This window comes from Teleopsis dalmanni, chromosome 1, assembly GCF_002237135.1.
Source record: "Teleopsis dalmanni isolate 2A chromosome 1, ASM223713v2, whole genome shotgun sequence".
In the NCBI taxonomy this organism is placed as follows: domain Eukaryota; kingdom Metazoa; phylum Arthropoda; class Insecta; order Diptera; family Diopsidae; genus Teleopsis; species Teleopsis dalmanni.
In genome coordinates, this window is record NC_051846.1 from 197,298,770 (window position 1) to 197,317,279 (window position 18,510).

The 18,510-nt window shown below is 32.0% G+C and overlaps 3 protein-coding genes across 6 annotated transcripts; all 3 read right to left on the minus strand.

Moving 5' to 3' along the window:
• Positions 1–2,795: 2,795 nt before the first annotated feature.
• Positions 2,796–5,431, minus strand: LOC119671152. Of its 3 annotated transcripts, none has more exons than XM_038081685.1 (4): positions 5,258–5,431; positions 4,270–4,565; positions 4,027–4,191; positions 2,796–3,081 (listed from the first exon to the last, which is right to left on the minus strand). In XM_038081685.1, the coding sequence occupies exons 1-2, from the start codon at positions 5,360–5,362 to the stop codon at positions 4,293–4,295; spliced, it is 378 nt and encodes a 125-aa protein (XP_037937613.1). In that variant the 5' UTR covers positions 5,363–5,431; the 3' UTR covers positions 2,796–3,081; positions 4,027–4,191; positions 4,270–4,292. The 3 variants fall into 3 exon arrangements, with proteins under 3 accessions (XP_037937613.1, XP_037937611.1, XP_037937612.1); XM_038081683.1 differs by lacking the exon at positions 2,796–3,081 and adding an exon at positions 3,176–3,288 and having other exon boundaries at positions 3,330–4,191; XM_038081684.1 differs by lacking the exon at positions 2,796–3,081 and adding an exon at positions 3,330–3,960.
• A 3,773-nt stretch (positions 5,432–9,204) lies between these two features.
• Positions 9,205–11,002, minus strand: LOC119671154. Its single transcript, XM_038081686.1, has 2 exons — positions 10,265–11,002; positions 9,205–9,756 (listed from the first exon to the last, which is right to left on the minus strand). The coding sequence occupies exons 1-2, from the start codon at positions 10,434–10,436 to the stop codon at positions 9,239–9,241; spliced, it is 690 nt and encodes a 229-aa protein (XP_037937614.1). The 5' UTR covers positions 10,437–11,002; the 3' UTR covers positions 9,205–9,238.
• A 95-nt stretch (positions 11,003–11,097) lies between these two features.
• On the minus strand, positions 11,098–14,988 carry LOC119671155 (obg-like ATPase 1). Of its 2 annotated transcripts, none has more exons than XM_038081687.1 (6): positions 14,826–14,988; positions 14,494–14,696; positions 13,158–13,218; positions 12,698–13,079; positions 12,300–12,635; positions 11,098–11,583 (listed from the first exon to the last, which is right to left on the minus strand). In XM_038081687.1, the coding sequence occupies exons 2-6, from the start codon at positions 14,672–14,674 to the stop codon at positions 11,350–11,352; spliced, it is 1,194 nt and encodes a 397-aa protein (XP_037937615.1). In that variant the 5' UTR covers positions 14,675–14,696; positions 14,826–14,988; the 3' UTR covers positions 11,098–11,349. The 2 variants fall into 2 exon arrangements, with proteins under 2 accessions (XP_037937615.1, XP_037937616.1); XM_038081688.1 differs by lacking the exon at positions 14,826–14,988 and adding an exon at positions 14,759–14,810.
• Between the last annotated feature and the right edge of the window lie 3,522 nt (positions 14,989–18,510).

Genomic DNA, 18,510 nt, shown 5'->3' on the forward strand with positions numbered 1-18,510 from the left:
TGTTGTTAGTGTTTTAGTCTAAGATTTATTGTTGTTGTTGTTGTTGTTGCTTTCTCATTGCTGCTATTGATATTGTACCTTTTAGTGGTGGCAAATAATCTGGCAATCTGCTGATTTATATTGTCGTCACGTTTATGCCAGAAATCGTGTTAATCGTGTCATTCCCGTACTCGTACTCGTACTCTTACTCGTTCCGTTTACTATTGCAGCCATCATCAATATTGTCCTTGCTGGCAGGAATATGCTGCTTGCAATAGATTACATTGCATTTTAATATATCTGTATATATATTTACTTTCAACGTCTTAGAATCATAGTGTTTAGTTCGATATTTTCTTTATAGTTTTTTGTAACTCAAGAAGGATTTGAATTTAAAACACGTTCCAGCACAAAATTCACGCAATTATTTTCTAATAATGAAAGCAGCAATCTCAGCAGAAAATTAGCAATTGCTAAGCTAGAACGCAGCTAGAATGTCAGCAATGAGAGAAAGCAACTGTTGCAGTTTTAAGTTGAAATTGATAAAAAAAGGACAATTGGACAAGTGTGAAAATGTCAGGACATTCAATGAAAAGTAAATGGCAAAATGGACTGTCAAAATGCTTCAAATTGAAAATCGAGCAAAATTTTATGTGCAAATATTTGCACATGAAGTTCCTTCTTCTGCTGCAGTTGCTGGTTCCTGGTTGCTGGTTGCTGGTTTTATGGTCGCTGTTTTTGATTTACGTTGCGTATACGCAATCATAAAAACTGAGCATAAAATTGAGAATAAAAATAATTTATTTTTATTTTCATATAAATTGTCATCAATTAATTGACGCCTGCTCAATTGTTAACGAAATGAATAAAAATAAAAGGAAGTTAATTTTAAAAATAACTACAAAAAATGAAATTGCTGACAAAAATGACAGCAACAACAACAACAAAAAACCGAGAGCAATGTTATTAAGAAAAATTCAGCATTCAACAATGGTGGATGGAATTGAATTGTGATGAAAGCATCTGTAAATGAATAATGATGCAATTCAGATATTCAATTCAATTTCGACGTTTCGCACTCGCTCATTAATTTATGACAGCAATTTTTAACGCTTTATAACGCATTGCTCTTCGCTTGCTGCTGGCTTCTGGCTGCTGTTGGTTACTGGCTGCTGTTGGTTGTTGCCAGCCATTGATTGTTGAGGAGCGAATGTTGCAAGTGACAATTGCAGCAATAGCTTTTAGTTGTGCTTCAACAAAGTCAGCTATATTGCAGCAGTAAAAATACGAATAATAGTGACTGGCAATAATGGCAGCAATAACGGCAGCAGCAGCAGCTGCAGCAACAATGACGATTGAGTGCTTTTCCAAATCGAACTTTTCAATTGAGTTTTGAGTTATGAGTGATTCGTCCTATTTCAATGAAAAGGACTTCAAAATAAATGTCGAAATTGACGTCGAAATATGTTGTTTAGAAGAGTCGTCAAAATCAGTTGGGGTCAGTCAGTTGTGCAGCTTCAAATGCAGCTAAAAGTCAATTTTCTTTTTAAATGAATAGTAACTTAAAGCATTGAATTGAAAATTAATTAATTATCAACATAAGTATCCTTCCGCAGGACTTGTTCTGAAGCAAGTATAACCAAAGATAAAAAGATTTGGATCTGAGTTTAATCTGAGTTAAAAAGATCTGCATTTAATATCTTCTGCTCTAATAATTATTATAATGAAAGTAACAAGCAGATATGTATAATAATTTGAAAATTGGTATCAACATTGTTATACCAAATTTTAACAATATTTATATAAAAATTTAAAAAAAATAGAAAAGCAATCTATAACACAACGGAATCATTTAATCAGGACGATTTAGCATTTGTGTGACCTACAATATATACTAACGCATTGTTAACGTTATAATGATGGTATATTGCATCGGAACTTTAAGATTTATTGTGCCGCCCTATTTGGACCTAAAATCATATTTCTTCAAAAAATACTAAAACTTGACCTACTCTTCGAAGTTTTACTCAACCGTTAATTATTGAATATCCATTCAAAACTTTCTTTCATTTAAGAATTGAAGTGTTTCATGCTCTGCTTCTCTTTGCAGAACTTGCAGATTCCAGTATACATGAAACAAGGTTTTATTAAAATTTCTGTCATAATTTAAAAATTATTTTTGTTAAATTTAGACATTCCTTACAACGATTTACCTCCGCCATAACCCGTGCCTAGCTCAGTTGAAAGAGGACGAAGGAATACGAGCAACTAGTCTGAATGACTTTTGAACACCCTAGCGTCTCATGATATAGGTGAGGACAAACAACTATTTTAGAACTCACTAAGAAAGTTGCTTACAATAGTCTTTAAACCCTACACTCATTGACTAATTGCTGCTCATACTCGCAACAAACACGAAACAAAATCACATCGGAATTATTTCTTCACGGGATAACCGGTCTCTACGATCCCCCTGCCACGACTGCAGTCATATCGGATGTGGAGACGACAAATTCACGTTCAAGTATTCAGATGAATGAAACCGAAATAATAGGCCCTATGTGAAACACAGGAGAAAAGAACAGCAGTAAGTAAGTTATAACGATTTATCGAGATAGTCGGATATCGATGAAAAAGGCAAAACTCTTCGACGTGATAAAAACCATTATCAAAGAGCTATTAGATTTATAAACATTAGATAATGTTTGCTACTTAACTTTTGATATGAGAAAGTTCTTGAAATGAATAACGCTTCTATCACAGGCAAGAACAATTCTTTTTGTGGACTCTGTTGCCATTCCAATACAATGAGAAACAACTATTTGGGTGTTATTGTATTGTTTATTAACCAAAAATATATTCACGTTTAATTTTATATTTATAAATTTGAAAATGCAATAAAAGTAGGCGTAGTGGTAATAACGGTAGCTACTTGATACTACCAATCAATGCCACATATGATAAGATAATGTATAGTTATTAATATGGTTAATATGGTTTAGTCTCTCGCCAATTCTTACGATCATCGATATACGTAGTCTGGCAACTATGGGTATAGGCCATTAGTGTAGTAGCACATTTTCAGATGTTGTTTTGTAGTGTCTAAAAGAAAATATTATAACATTAAAAATGATTATAAATAGATATTCTGACCCCTATTCAAAAAAATAGGGGTTTTATATTTTTCAGCTGTTACGGTCCGTAGCCCATAATTCGATTTGAAGAACTTAATTTGAATTCAAAAAGAATGCCTTATTATTGGTTATGGATTTCAAAGGTTCAATTCGGATTACTTAGTTGGACACCTACCTTGCATTCAAAAGAATAAGTTTGAAGTTAAATTTACTTACTTGTTTTGGGGACACAATACTGATTAGTATGCCAATATCTTCGTTTAATGTAATGTTCATATGGAAAAGTTTTCATTAAATTAATTACATGGGTGCCGTGTTTTACTTGATAAATTAATTCCATGAGTGCCGTGTTAAATTAGTTCTTGGAATTTTATTAATATATTAGCTTTGTCGATAGATTATTAAAGTAAATGTGACACTCTATATGGATATGGAAAAACATGTGGAACATTCAATATTACACACGTGGTCTTTATCTACAGAATATATATGTCTCGTATATGAGAAAAATGTTCTCATAGTCCATTTTGCAGTGTAGACATTAAGGATGTGGATCATGATGGATACTTATCCCATAGATACGCACTATACAAACTTCAATGCAGTATCCATAGCAGATTCTTCGATGTTCTCATTGAGTTTACAAAGTGATACGTGTATTAACAATCACCTGATCTAACTTCAGTAAATGGACTGCATCATAGGTTGTCCTGTAAATTTTGATCTGCATTCGGCCAATATTTTTTATTAAGTTAGTTATTCTTTAGATGTTATACGGCTTCATAACTAACCATTAAATTCGATTACTCGTTTTTGTTTGCACTTAAGAGCTTTACTACTGCTTCATCTGAGAATGTTTTTAAACAACAATCAAACGCTGCTTATATAAATTGTTAGTTTTGACACTACTCACTTTTAGATCTCCATGATGATGTGTTTGAAGCCTTTTTAAAAATAGATGATACTTTCATTGTAAAAATATCTTTCCGACCTTTTCAATTATTAAATCGCTTTTGTTATGCAAAGGTGGTCAGTTGCTACGTTGTTAATTAAATTTTAACCTTTGCGTATATAAATCCTTTATATTTATGGCAACAAGAATTAATCATTAATATAAGATAACTATAGCACAATATAGAAAGTACACATTATATACCTGATGTTAGCTATTGGTTTTGGTTATCGGTGTTTTTTAGCGGCTTCGCATCTTTTGCAGCGTTTTTCGGGGACCGATTCAGTACTTTTTTTAGCTTTCTTCTTACGCTTACTTTCATCATCTTCTTCCTCATCCGGTTCAAGTAACTCATCGTTTACCAATTGGTAGAAGTCACTTCCACTGTCGCTCGATTTCTTCACGTAAACCATAAAATCGTCTTTGGGTGGCTCTTTCTTTTCTTTTTCTAAAGCTACCAAAGGCCCAAGAAGAACATTATGCACCACCTCAATAGGCAACTAAAAATATTGATTTATAACATATATAGTGATAGTTTCATTATATTTGAGTGGGAGAGAAACAAGCTTTGATTTAACCATTAAAATATAAAAAAATTTTTTAAAACCAGAATAAAATTTTTCTGTCAAAATTGATTTTTATGCTCTCTACATAGTTTTTTTTTTTGCTTACTTATATATTATACTTATATGTTGTACTCACAAAGTGCTAGCTTTTGGGAGAGAGTATATAAGTCAACATATCTCATTGTATTTATAACCTGATACGCACTATTTTTTTTATAAATATCAGATTATATACTTGTCGTACTCAATGAAAGTCTTCGCATAACCTTAGTGTACAGTACGTACATGGAGTTTCGTCCGCAGAACTTAAATTTTAGGTTTTGCACAGGATTTGACACTCGTCAAATGAAATCAACCACCAATGAGAGACTTGGGCTGCGCCAAATCGAACCCGGGGAATGAGTTATTATAACGAGTCCAAAGCTCTATAGTATTTAATGAAGCACATACTTTGAACTATGACAATAAGCTTTCTATAATAACTCTAATTCCTAATTTTCTTAACCAAACACTTAACCTTAACTAGCAGATTAGAGAAAATGATTCCCTTTTAAAACTGGTATTTATTTTAATATATATAATAAGTGCTTAAAATTAATTAAATAAAATATATAAGAACTACTTACTTGGCAACGAGCTGCAATTCTTCGAATCATGGCATCATTATTCGACGGCCGGCACTCATCTAAAGTTTTTAATATTAATTCTACAATATTATCAAGATTGTCCATGATGTGTGATGAACCTTAATACTTTTAACTATTGTAAAAGTTTTAACTATTGTATTTGTAAATATAAAAACTTACGAAATTATTATGAACAAATATAATTTACATCTGCTGAGCCAAAAAATATGAAACACAAAAACAATTTAAATTTTTTATATTATCTACAGTTTGAATGATTTTCAAACATAAACGTATATATATCAACGCCTGCTATTTGACAACCAAATTTAAAACAATAACTTCAAAACTGTATAGTTTTAGAGTAATTGGTTTTGTATACAGAATTTAAAACAGTTAGAATTAAATTTCAAATTGAACATATTTAGTTGTTCGAAAAAGATTAAAATATTTGTATATATTTTATAAATAAAATGTGTTTTGCATTTTTACTAGAATTAATTTTTTTAATAAAAGTCTGCTAGCACATATGCACATAATAGATCTTAAATATTAGAACTGACCACATTTCCATTGCGTCAAAGCGGGAGAATGAAACAATAACTAAGTCTCTCTTTCAATACATTATTAACGACATAATAGGCTGCATCAACTCGCTCTTAAATTAATATAAAGCAGTCCCGATTTTAACACTATTTGCGACTAGGGTAAAATTACTACGGTAGTCTCCATTTACTATCGGAACCCACATGAAAAAACAATCATTTCAGGTGATATTGCTGTTTTTTTTCGTCCACCACCATAGCGTTTAGCAACGCTATCTTTTCTATTATAAAAATTTCTGGTACTATACATAAACATGTTATGCACTTTAAGGTGTTTGAGCTCATGAACAGTAGCTAGTTGTGATTTTCCAGCCAAATATAACGCAATTACACGTTTGAATTCCATTTCGAATTACTTTTGTTCTATAAAACTTAGACGCAAATGCTTGTGGTAATATAGCTTGTAAGCAATATAAACAGCTGTCATTCGTATGTATTTCACGTAGTTGACAATATCAATTTGACAGATACACGTGTGTGTAGTTGGCAGCACTTTAATCGCGTAACCCCTTATATCCAAATGTTTACCTTCAATTGGTATTGAAGAAAGTACGTGGATTTCCATTGGAGACGTCTAGTTTTGCATTATACTAAGATATGTGCTAAGAGCACCAAAACCCCCGACCTTGATTATATTCCTTTACGTTATAGAAAATAATGTGCATTCTAAAAATTATTTCCGATTTGATCATATGCAGAAAAAAACAGCAGATTCTAATGAAATTTAAATAAAATGTGAGATTATCCCTCTATCAGATAAACTTTCGTAGACATTCTAATACATCCGCAAAGACTTATAATTTGTTTACTTTAAATGTACTTCCTTAAGAAGCAAACAAATTAATTTTAATACTAAAATAAAATCAGAAAAATAACGAAATCTTATCAAAAAATAAATCTTTTAGTGAAAAAATTAATTTACAAACAGGGAAGGATAAAAGTATTTGGCAACGCAAACACTTAATATGCACACACACATGTATACAAATAAATACCCGCGGTAAACCGAATTACATATTTGAATTTAACATGAGTTTATCTTCGTCCTGTGCGAAATCCTTTACATTTGTTTGCCTAATGCAAGTGAGCCTGTGAATTTTTGCTCCTGTGACGTATGTGTGTGTGTGTTTGTTGTTGTACTGTTTACTCATACATATGCCTTTAACAAATATCATCTTGATTAAAAACTTTAAATTTGAGTTCGGCAAAAAGTTAAGCAGCACAAAATTGCATTTGAACAGGTTGCAGTGCAAATTGCAGCGCCTGGCAAAGCAAACTCATTTCGGCACAAAACTCACAGACGCACACCGCAAGAAGTTTTCCATAGGTCGGTCGGTGAGTCTATAAAAGAGAATCCTCAACGAGGACAAAAACTTCACTTGTGTTTAGGAAGCTTACGTACTTCGCAAATTTTGTAAACTTGCACTGCGACTAGACCTGAGCATTTCTATTCAGCAAAGAGAATCGCGTTAAATTATGAAAATACAAAAACAAATAGAGAAGATTGAAATATTTAAATTTACTTGATTTAGACTAGTTATTTTTGGTGTATTTTAAAGTTTTCGCTTTTTATTATGAACTTCATATGGAATTTTAATAAATTATTTATGAGATAAAAATTAAGTAACTATCGTAACTGTGTGGGAGTCATCTGGTAACACTAGTGATTGAGTGTCTTGAAAGGACGAGCAACTTTTGCCAAAAAAGAAAGTATGGATGTAATGGGTGACGGATCAAGTTGGATCACAGACAAACTTGTCATGTAAGAATTAGCCAAAACCAATGAGAAGAGGTTATTTATTCTCATTCATTTAAAAAGACAAGGGCAAACAGAGTTACTTATAAAGCAATCTACCAGATTTATCACAATCAAAACCGCTTGCCAGAACATTTGACTTTAAACACTTTAAACATTAAATGCAACTAAATAAAATCAACTTAAGGATCATTATAAAAATTCTGATGAATTACGGTTCATTTAAAGTCATATCATTTCCTCCGAAAACTGAAAAGTCACTCCAATGACTTGAATCACAATGTTACTCCAAACACAAACAAACTTGCCAGGAAAGAAATAGCCGAAAACCTTCTATAGTTTGGGAAGAGCTAATTTCTGCTCATCTGTTTAAAAAGAAAGTATACTGCGACAATTTACCGAAGCTATCGCAATCAAAACCGCTTAACAGAACTTTCGACCTAAATCGGTTAAAGAAGTACATGCAACCAAATAAAAACAAGTTAGGGATCTTTAGATGAATTCTGAGGGATGAATTACAAAGAACTAGGTGCTTACTTTTATAACTTGTAGCTTTTATAGTGAACGACAATAAAACCACAAACCGCGCCCTAGGAGCTTCATCATCTTTAATGCACAAACAACAGAAATGTCTTCTTCATCTATCAGAGAAAAAAATGAAACTTGATGAAAAGAAAGCTTTTCTCTTCTCTCTCTTTCAGCACTAAAATTTATAAGAAAATTAGAAAATTAGAATAAGCTGGGCCAATTTGTTAGAATCAAAACCGCTCTTCGGAACATCTAACTTCAATCGAATTGAAGATTACATGCAGCAAACAAAAGTAACTTTGGAATTATTACATGAAATCTAATAGGACAGTATAGGTTGAATAATCCATTTACGAAACTGAATACTTACTCTAATGTGTATTTTGATTTTGTAGTAGAAGAGGATGAGACCACAAATCACGTGCTAAGGTCCTATCCGTCATTGACGCATAAACAAAAGAAATACTTTTTTCATTTGTTATCAGAAATTAAACTTGTTGAAGCCTATTACCACCTGCCTATCACCACCTACAGAGCGCGAACAAATGCAATGACGATGAGGTTTTTATCCGCTTTTTAGGATTTTCAAACAAAACCAATTAAATAATGAAAATTAAATTTTTATAAAATAAATAAAATATAAAAATATTTTCTTACCTGACAATTCAAATTTATTGCAAGGCATTGTAAAGACATAAAATGGTTTGTGTATAAGCTAGTAAACAAATGGATGCAAATGTGGACTGTGGCTACCGTACAGTATGACACAAAATATATTTTTAGCAAACAGTACGCATAAACTTCTATGAAATAACATGGTATTTTGGCAATGTGTTTTCATATTATGAGATTCAAACTCCCGTATAACATGGGCATTCCCCCATATAACGCGGGGATTTGTGCAGTTCATAATTGGCTTCGCGTACTTTTGCGCACTGTATACGGTTATACCCCAATAATGCGTTTTCCTATAACACGGAACCAATCTACCGCGTTATGTGAGGAATTACTGTTTTTATTTATTTTTTATTTTAAAATAAAGACAGTCGCTGTTTGTTTATAAATAAAATAAAACTATATAATTAATATATGTTACTTTTGCATGTTATTCCGTTCTAATTGTTGTAATTGTAAATCTGTTATTATTTGAAATATTTTTTTTTTCGCTACAATTTTGAGATCAACATCGAGCGCACTTAGCTCCTCATCTATACAAGCAGCAAATACTGACATTGGTTTATTTGTGTCCGATGTAGTAACTGCTTCTGTTATTTCTTTTGATACCATAACCGAGGGGTTAACCACTGTCTGTGTGCATGTTTCCTTCATAACATCTTTCTTCGTATGCGGATGTTGCGTTTCACCAGTTTCACTTGCTGAATGGAGCGACATCAATTCGTTTTTCTTTCTAGGAGGTTTTTCCGCTATACTGTCAAATGTAAAAGATTGCTTACGTTTTTGCGTTTGTTGCGAAGTGGTTGGAATGCAGCTTACAGGTGGATATGTTTCCATTACCATAAACGGAGTAAGTGGCTCATTTACTTCTATTTTGATCATTGGCTGTGCATTCTCATAGTTAAAAGTACTAGCTTTAGCATTGCATGGTGTTGCTAAATCAAAAGAAAATTCACTAATTTCGCTAAAATCTGCAGCATGATTATGTAGGGCCTACAATTGTATACAAATATTTAATATTAAAATGTATTTATAGCTTCCTTTTATTGAAAGTACTGACATAGTTTCTAGGCTGTGCGGTGGCAGTTGATAGAAATTCCAATATCTGTCTAAATTTCCAACTATTTTTGACTGCGCAGAGCTCTTTTTCGTCTGCACCGTTTTTAGCGGCTTTCATAATTCTAAATGTTTCTCGGCTGTAGTACGTCTTCAGATTGTTCCACTTTTTTATAATGGCGACTATAAATATGATAATTTTCACAAATCATGTATATCATAATAAATATTGACTTTTAATCATTTATATATAATCTAATATATAGTGGAATAATAGTGGAATGCGAAGTTAAGAGAAGATCAGGTTAGGTAGAGATGGTGCAGACTGATACAATTATCAACTCTGATACTCGGAGACAGTGCGCGATAACACTACCCTGCACTTACCTTTTTCAAAGGGCGTCACGGGTTCGAACTCCTCGTTCATCTCATTAGCAGTATTTTCCCAAAAATTGTACCTTTTTAACTTATTTTTATGAAATACATGATTTGAATCCCAAATAAATGGACTATTATACACTTTATGCACCAGAAAATATACGTACGAATCCTTCCACATTATTCTACTTTGCAAACACGTGTTCTCATAGTTTTAAATATTTAGTTGTCTCGCTTTCGCAAGCTATTACTGTTCCTTTCCTTTTTTACTTGTTTAGCATATTAAAAAAAAAAAGTAGAATCATATAGTCATAGTATCATGAGGTTTGATTGTAAGCTGCTACATATCCATCAAATGCAAATGATTATCTTAAGAAGTACTCAACAAGATAGATGATCAACCAAACCGCACCGTTCTATCGAATTACCAAAATTCCTTCACCTAACAGTATCACGCTTGGTGCAATATTTTTCTGTACCATTCTTTTCTTATTCTCGCTCCAATATTCATCACTTTCCTCAAGGCCCACTCTAAGTGTATATTGTGTTTTCATGGTCCAGCTTTAAAGATTCAAAAGTGGCACAGTGGGTGGTATAAATCATTCAGCCCATTAATGTGTGACTCTCTTTAGACAAACTACTTATGAAATTTTCAATCTAAAATATAGCCAGAATAGGGTACAACTTAATATAATATTATCTATCTGTAATTAGAACCAGATGATTAAAAAGTAAAAGATTTGTTGCGAAATTCCTTTTTTCCTTGTGTTATTACAATTAAATCATTGATAACTTTTTTTTGAATTAAAAAATCAAAAAATTATAAATTTCTATTTTGATATAAATATTAATTTATTTTTTCAAACTGATCAAACTTTTCTTTATAAAACAGATATGCCACTTCACTCTGTTTGTTTTATTTAACATGGGTGACTTGAATAATTTATAAAAATTTAAATAATTTTACAAAAATTCGTCTGTAACTGCAAGGCAATGCATACAAAAATAGTTTAAACTTAATTCATATAAAAGCTTTGAGAATAGAAAATCATATTTAGATAAAAAATGGTGAAGAGTATCAGGGCGATATTCAATCATTTCTTCTTGGCATCCTTTAAACCAGCGCCTGCATTAAATTTAAAGAATATTATATCACCATCTTCGACAGTATAATTGCGTCCCTGTTGTCTATATTTTCCGGCAGCTTTTGCTGCAGCCTCACTACCTTCCTCCTTGAAGTCTTTGTAATGCATTACTTCAGCCATAATAAATCCTTTCTCAAAATCAGTGTGTATACGTCCAGCAGCAGCAGGTGCTTTTGTGCCTTTCTGTAATAAATAAAATAAATGCTTATTAAATATCATAGTATCAAATTATTATATTATTTATTATTTGCTTCTCACATTATTTATAGCAATTTATATTTATATTTATTAGAACTTCTAATTCTCTTGATCATGGCAATGCATACACAAATAGATTTTTGTTAATTTACTTTATAATGTTTATAATTATAATTTGGCTTTAACTATCAACTAATTTCATCCTTACATTTTTTTTCCCTTAAAGTTGTCCTATTATTAAAGTTACATTAACATTATCCATCCATAAATTACTATTTAGTACTAACAAAAATTAAACAAGAGTGTCGTGAATGAGTAGCTTTGAGATGCAAACCTGTAGTTATTGGCAAGCATGCGACACTGTTTAAAAAATATAAAATTTTGAAGGCGTGGGGACAACATACTTGCGCAAGTTTACTTAAAAATATTATTAATATTTTTATATATAATAAAACTTAACTCTTAGTTTTCATTTAACTCATTAATTAACTCCCGCCCTAGTTGCCAACTTGAAGACGCTATATAAACACTAGATAATGTCTACTACTCATCTATTTTAGATGTTATAAGGTTTAATCACATTATCTACTATAAATCCATTTTCAATATTACAAAATGCTACACTGTTTCTTAAATTTATAATTTCATATATATAAAACTAATTCTAATAATTCTAAAAGGCTTATATATAAATAAGCTACCTGTATGGTCCAAGCTTTGACTTCATCCTGCCCAGCAGTAAAGAAATATTCCAGCTGCAATCCTTTATATCCAGTAATAATAATTTTATCCAGTTGACTTTTGCATTTCACTTCATCTTCGTATGCTTTGCGCTCCAAATCGTCTTTTTCTGATAATTCATGTTCAAAAGCTCCAGAAAATGGTATAATTATTGCACCAGGGTCATGCTGATCTACCCACTCCTTAATCTTAGGTAGCCACTTATTCTTCTTCCGTATAAAATCTTTGTCCGATAAATTCACTAAATAGATAACTGGTTTCGATGTAAGGAAAAGATATTTGTTAAGGGTTTCAATCTGCATAAAAGAGTCAAAAAATTATTTTATATGCATTTCTTAAATGTCAATAATGAACCTACATCATGCGCATTCCAGTCAGCAAAACGTAACTGCTTCTTTTCATCTACCAAAACGGTTTTAATCTTACACATTGAGTCATACTCTGGCTTAAGCTTCTTGTCGCCACCTCGTGCTACAACTTTCTCCAATTTATCCAAATTTTGCATTAATTTTTCCTCATCCTTTAAACGCAATTCTTCTGAAATAATGTCTAAATCACGCACTGGATTAACTTCACCTTCAACATGCGTTACATCGGGATCTTCGAAGGCACGACATAAATGAAAAATAGCATCACAAGCGCTTATATGTGACAAGAAGGCATTTCCCAAGCCTTGACCTTCAGAAGCGCCCTTCACTAAACCGGCAATGTCAACTACGTTAAGATAAGCAGGTACTTTGCTGTAAACAATATAAAATGTAATAGCCCATTAGTATTACTATATACCTATTATAAATGTATTATTTATCTAAACTTACCTAGCTGGTTTGTGATATTCACACAAGAAATCGAAGCGGTCATCTGGTACCGGTACCCTACGTACTGGAAAACAACCAAAGCCGTAAGGTTAATGCACATATATAAAACTTAAGAATTATTACTATAATTAGAAATTTAAGTTCTTACGAGTAATTTAATCATGGTTTTAATGCCAAAGCTGTACATAATGTTAACGAGCGTTTAATCTTTATCTACTTTGCCACAGTGAACTGTTTTGATTTTTAGTTCGGAAAGCATTAAATCTGCACCGTTTCTTTAAAATATGCAAAACCGGCAATTGAATCCTTTAAATTGCAACTATCATGCGATGAGAACTCAAAAATACGCATCACAACTAATCATTGCAATTTTCTATAATTTCCTGCAATCTCGAGTGCCTGCAGCGATAACAGCCAACACAGTTTACTGCTTCACTGGTTGGCTCCGACTCGGTTTGATCTGTTGGTCTGTTGGAGCATTTACGCAAAATGAAGTCGATCAAATTAGTCGCCGCAATTTGCATACATATTTAGTTTTCCTCCACTCAAATTTGCTCAGCAATGAACCAGAAAAACCTGAAGATAATAGCTTATGAAAAGCAACGAACCACGCCCATTCTACAGTGGCCAACGGCAGCCTATATTATTTTTATAGAAATGCTTTAGCAGCGCATCAAAACTTATTTTGCGGAAATTATTATAATTTTCAAAAACAGCATTTAACAAAATATCAAAATGACAGGTTGGGATTTGTGGCTCGATGGACAATAATGGACAGCATTCAAAATAAGTATTGCTCGCGATGCAGTTACAGTTGCAGGACGTTATATTTAAAAATATCATACAGTAGCTAAATCGAGAGCTAAAAATTATTTTAATATTGTGTTTATTGAATGTCGTTACATGGCTTAAAAACAAGATATATGTACTCGTACATATACGGAAGCAACGCAGTAAAAAACTGGAAGTACCATTGACATTGACTACAGTCTTCTCGAAATTGTATAATTTCTGCATCAGATAATTAAATATCGAATTAATTAGTACACATAACTCCTTTGATAATATGTTATTTCATAAATGAATAAAATTAATTTTCACAGTTAAATATATTGGCCTAAACATTCTATGTCACACATAGTCCAGCACTGGCGAAAGCTTATTTGCGTTAAACTATTCATAAATTTTTTCTAATTCTACTCATACCACAACACAGCACAACATTGGCTAGGCCAGCACAACTCGAAGAAGAGTTGTGCTGGCAATGTTGCCTCGGGCGTGTAATTATCATAAAGACTTTAACAAAACAAAATTACAACTAAAATTGGATACTTATTCTCATTTGGATCAATGGTGCAGAAAGGAAAATTTTCAGCTGGAGCAGCACTTTTCGTCAAGACGTTGAAAAAGGTGGACTTGCCCACGTTCGGTACACCAACAATACCAATTCGTAGATTTGTGCCAATGCGCCCAATGAGTGGCTTACGCTCATGTTCCTCATGCTTTTTTGGTGGCATTTCGTTTCGATGTTAAGTTATACTGTAAAATAAAATCGTTTAAACAGATGTTTATATTGTAAAGCTGTGTACTATTTTTGGTAACAACAAAAATAACTGAGTCAATGCGTCCTAAGTTTAACCTCAAACTTTTTGCGGCTTCCAAACTTACCAACGAGTGCAGTTGCAGAATTTATTTTAAGTTGTTAAATTATAAAACTTTAAATTGCTTAATATACTTATTTATTATATTATTGGTATTTACTACACATCAAAAACTCGCTCTTATTTGCCGAATCGGTCAAATCGTGCGCCACACATGCACAAAAAGAAACAATACATGTCAAAAATTATCTTCCACACACAACGAACACGTTCCACATACACAAGTTCTCAGCTGTTTTTCGCGCTGCCACATTTGTCGTTAGTTGATAAACTGACATGAAAAACAATACAAAATTTATTGGATGCTTATAATACTAACTACAAGCAATAATATAATATTTCGTATTCAGAGTTAAGTTCATAACTATGCTGTAATTAATTTAAATTATAATATATTATTTTAAGTTGCATTGTATATTCTAGAGCAGGTCTATCGAAAGTACGACCCACGGGTCTTATGCGGCCCACGGTTAATATTTGAGGGGTCCGCGACGCATTTCTAATCTTCCACAATTGGGCAAATTTTTCTTTGTTGTATTTTGGTAACATTACATTATTTTATTATTATGGCATCCAAAATAAATGAATTAAATAATTTATTACACTTCACGTTAATTTACTTAATTAACAAGGACTTTAGTATATATTTCTTAGTATAACTGGTTCAAAAAAACTCGCACCCAGTGCCATAAAACATCATATAAAAAATAAAATAATTTTCGTATGGCAACAACTAAGTTTAATAATGTGTATATTGATATAATTGTAAAGGATATATTATAAATTAAAATTCATTATGTATGAACGTATGTATTCATTTCTGCAGCCCTTCATCCTAATCAGTGTTGTCGGGTAACGAAGATTATAGAAACTATTATAGAAATTATAGAAAGTTTGTCATATGTACTGTTTTTATATAGTTATTTTGATGTATTCTTACGCTTTGTTTAATTAAATTAAAATTATTATAATTAGACGAATAAGACATTTCTTTCAGAGCACTGAATCTTAATGTAAATTTCGGTAATTCTACAATTTTCGAAAATTCTACAGCACCATAAAGTAAAGAAAAGTAACTATAAAGTATCTTAGGTTTTTAAAACCGATATTTCTGTGATTGTTCGCACATAGCAAACAATAAGACCAACGAGACTATTAGAAATTAACGACTTATTACTAGTTATGTATTTACTGTACCAGTTATATGTTCAAAACTAGCAAGTAATAGGAACAATGGGACTATCACAAATGAACGACTTAGAGCCTGAACTGAGAACTAATGTACTCATGTACGTTGTATCGTTTTGTGATGAAAAAGAATTGGTGGTTTTTAATCTTAATCATTAAATGAAAGCAATTTATCCGATAGGTGTTAAAGTTTGTACCTTTTGACAAAATCTTATATATTTCAAACCACGTGAAATTTTAATAATGAGGGATTTTAACGGAACCTTTATGAATTAAATTTGCTGAGGTATTAATGTTCACTTAATTAGAAAGTGTGAGATGGTAAATCATGATAAATTGAGACCTTTCTGACAGAGGTTCAAACTGAACAACATGGATTTGGATTTACTTAGGATTCAATGTTCGCTACATTGTGAATAACTCAATATAAAAGAGAAGATTATGATAAGTTATCAACTTATCTGCAGGTTTTAGACAATGTGAATTAGCAAGGGAAGATTGTGTACTGGGTAATAGAACATTGATACATCTCATTAACTGAAACTGGCAGAGGAAATCTAATGGAGTAAAGAAAGCTAGACCAGACAATATTACTGACAAAGATTCGAAGGAAAGTATCAAAGGGAAACTAGAGGTAGAAGAACTTTATTATGATGGCAACAACTACATAATAGATGATAGATGTCACTAATTGAACATCGTATGTAAGTTTTTACTTGGAAGTAACACACTCTATAGTTGCCATGATTTATTTTGAATATTTTCGCAGTTTATTTCTGAAACTGCGAAGAATACGATATATTTGTGTGTTTGATCACAGCTAAAGAGTTGTGTTCTATTAACTAGAGAAAGTTATGTATAAATAAATATAACAAACTATGGTACATACGAAAGATTTAATGAATAACTGAATAGAGTTGACCTGTACTAGAAAACTACATGAATATACATTCCTCTATTTTACTATTTCCAACAAACTAAAATATTTTTCTAATAGTGATCCAATACTTCAATTTGATTACGAATAAAAAACATATACAATCTCACTCCTTCTTCTGCAAAACTACATTCTTTTGCATATGCCATAAAATGTTGAGGTCAAATCGTTTCATATGAATTTATTGATCATTATCGATGATTTTGTTTCGTTGTTGTTTTTACGAGTAGTACCCCATGACTTGAGTTGAGATACATTTCAACATAATTTTAAAGCACGTACACCATTTGATTTGAGAGTGAAAGCAGTCAATGCAAACTCTTTGAAGATGTGATGAGATGTGCAGAAACCACAGAAATTCAACCTTAGCATATTGTCAAGGTCTGCGTATTGAATACGCAGGACAAAAGGTGTATCACGTATCTGCAATTTCCATTGTGACTTAATAAAGCTCAATTATTGGTGTTTTTGTGTTTTTTAACCTTAAATCTGCTTATAATGATTATACTGGAGTAGTACGTAAGAGACTAGTTGCTAAAATTTACCAAAAATAGATTTCTTATCTCGTAGAAAGTGTATATGTTTATGTTTTCTGGTAACGGCTTTTTACGGTTAGTTTGTTTCGAGATATTCTAGAAATAGTTTATTGAATTAAGTCTGGTTTGAGAATTTTGGTTTTCAATATGTTTTTCATCCATTTTTTCGGATAATGACTATTGCCTGCATGCATATGAGCCAAGCTGACTGCGGTTTCATGCATTATTGATATTAAAAGGCAATTTCTCAGCCATGACCACAAATTTTATTTCAAGGACAATGAAAACACATGCAAACAGACACTTTGCGGCTATCAAACAATTATCTGGTCAATTGCTTCTTATATAAGACTTTCCATAGATGATTCAATACATTGTGGCACTTTTACATTTTATATATTCTTTGTTTTATTAAACACTTTGTGGTTTTTTCAGTCTAGTAGGAAATTAATTCCAAAATTTTCATATTAAAAATGATAAATGACAAGTTTTTTGCTTAAGTCTTTTGTGTTTAAAATTGTTAGCGAGAATTAGGCATAACTTACAATATTTATATGTAGAATAATGTGGTCGAATATAAATAGCACAAAGTCAAAGCATCCTTTAAGCCCATTAAAATATATGACATATATGAGATCATTGCTTGTTTAATTGGTTACTAGCTATTTGGTAGACACGCATTTAGACTGGGAATTCTCTTATGAAATTCTATGTAACTGTGGAGATGACAAAGAAGAAGACACAGTTTGACACCTATGCTGCAGCTGTCTAGTCGTAGATAGTAGCAGAGTTAACTTTTTAGAAAATTGTGTTGGTAAATGTCTTATAGAAGACACCTAAAGCGCTTAAACTAAAAACATACTGGGCTTTGTTAATGCCTCGAAATGGTTCTGGAAATAATAAATCGGTGGGGTCTCGTTAGTAGTATTATCACAACGGGTTGCAGTGAGTCTCGAAATGGTTCCATAAATAGGCCCGTTTGTAGAGGTATCATAACGAATCTCTGTGAGTTGTTTATTTAGACTGACGTC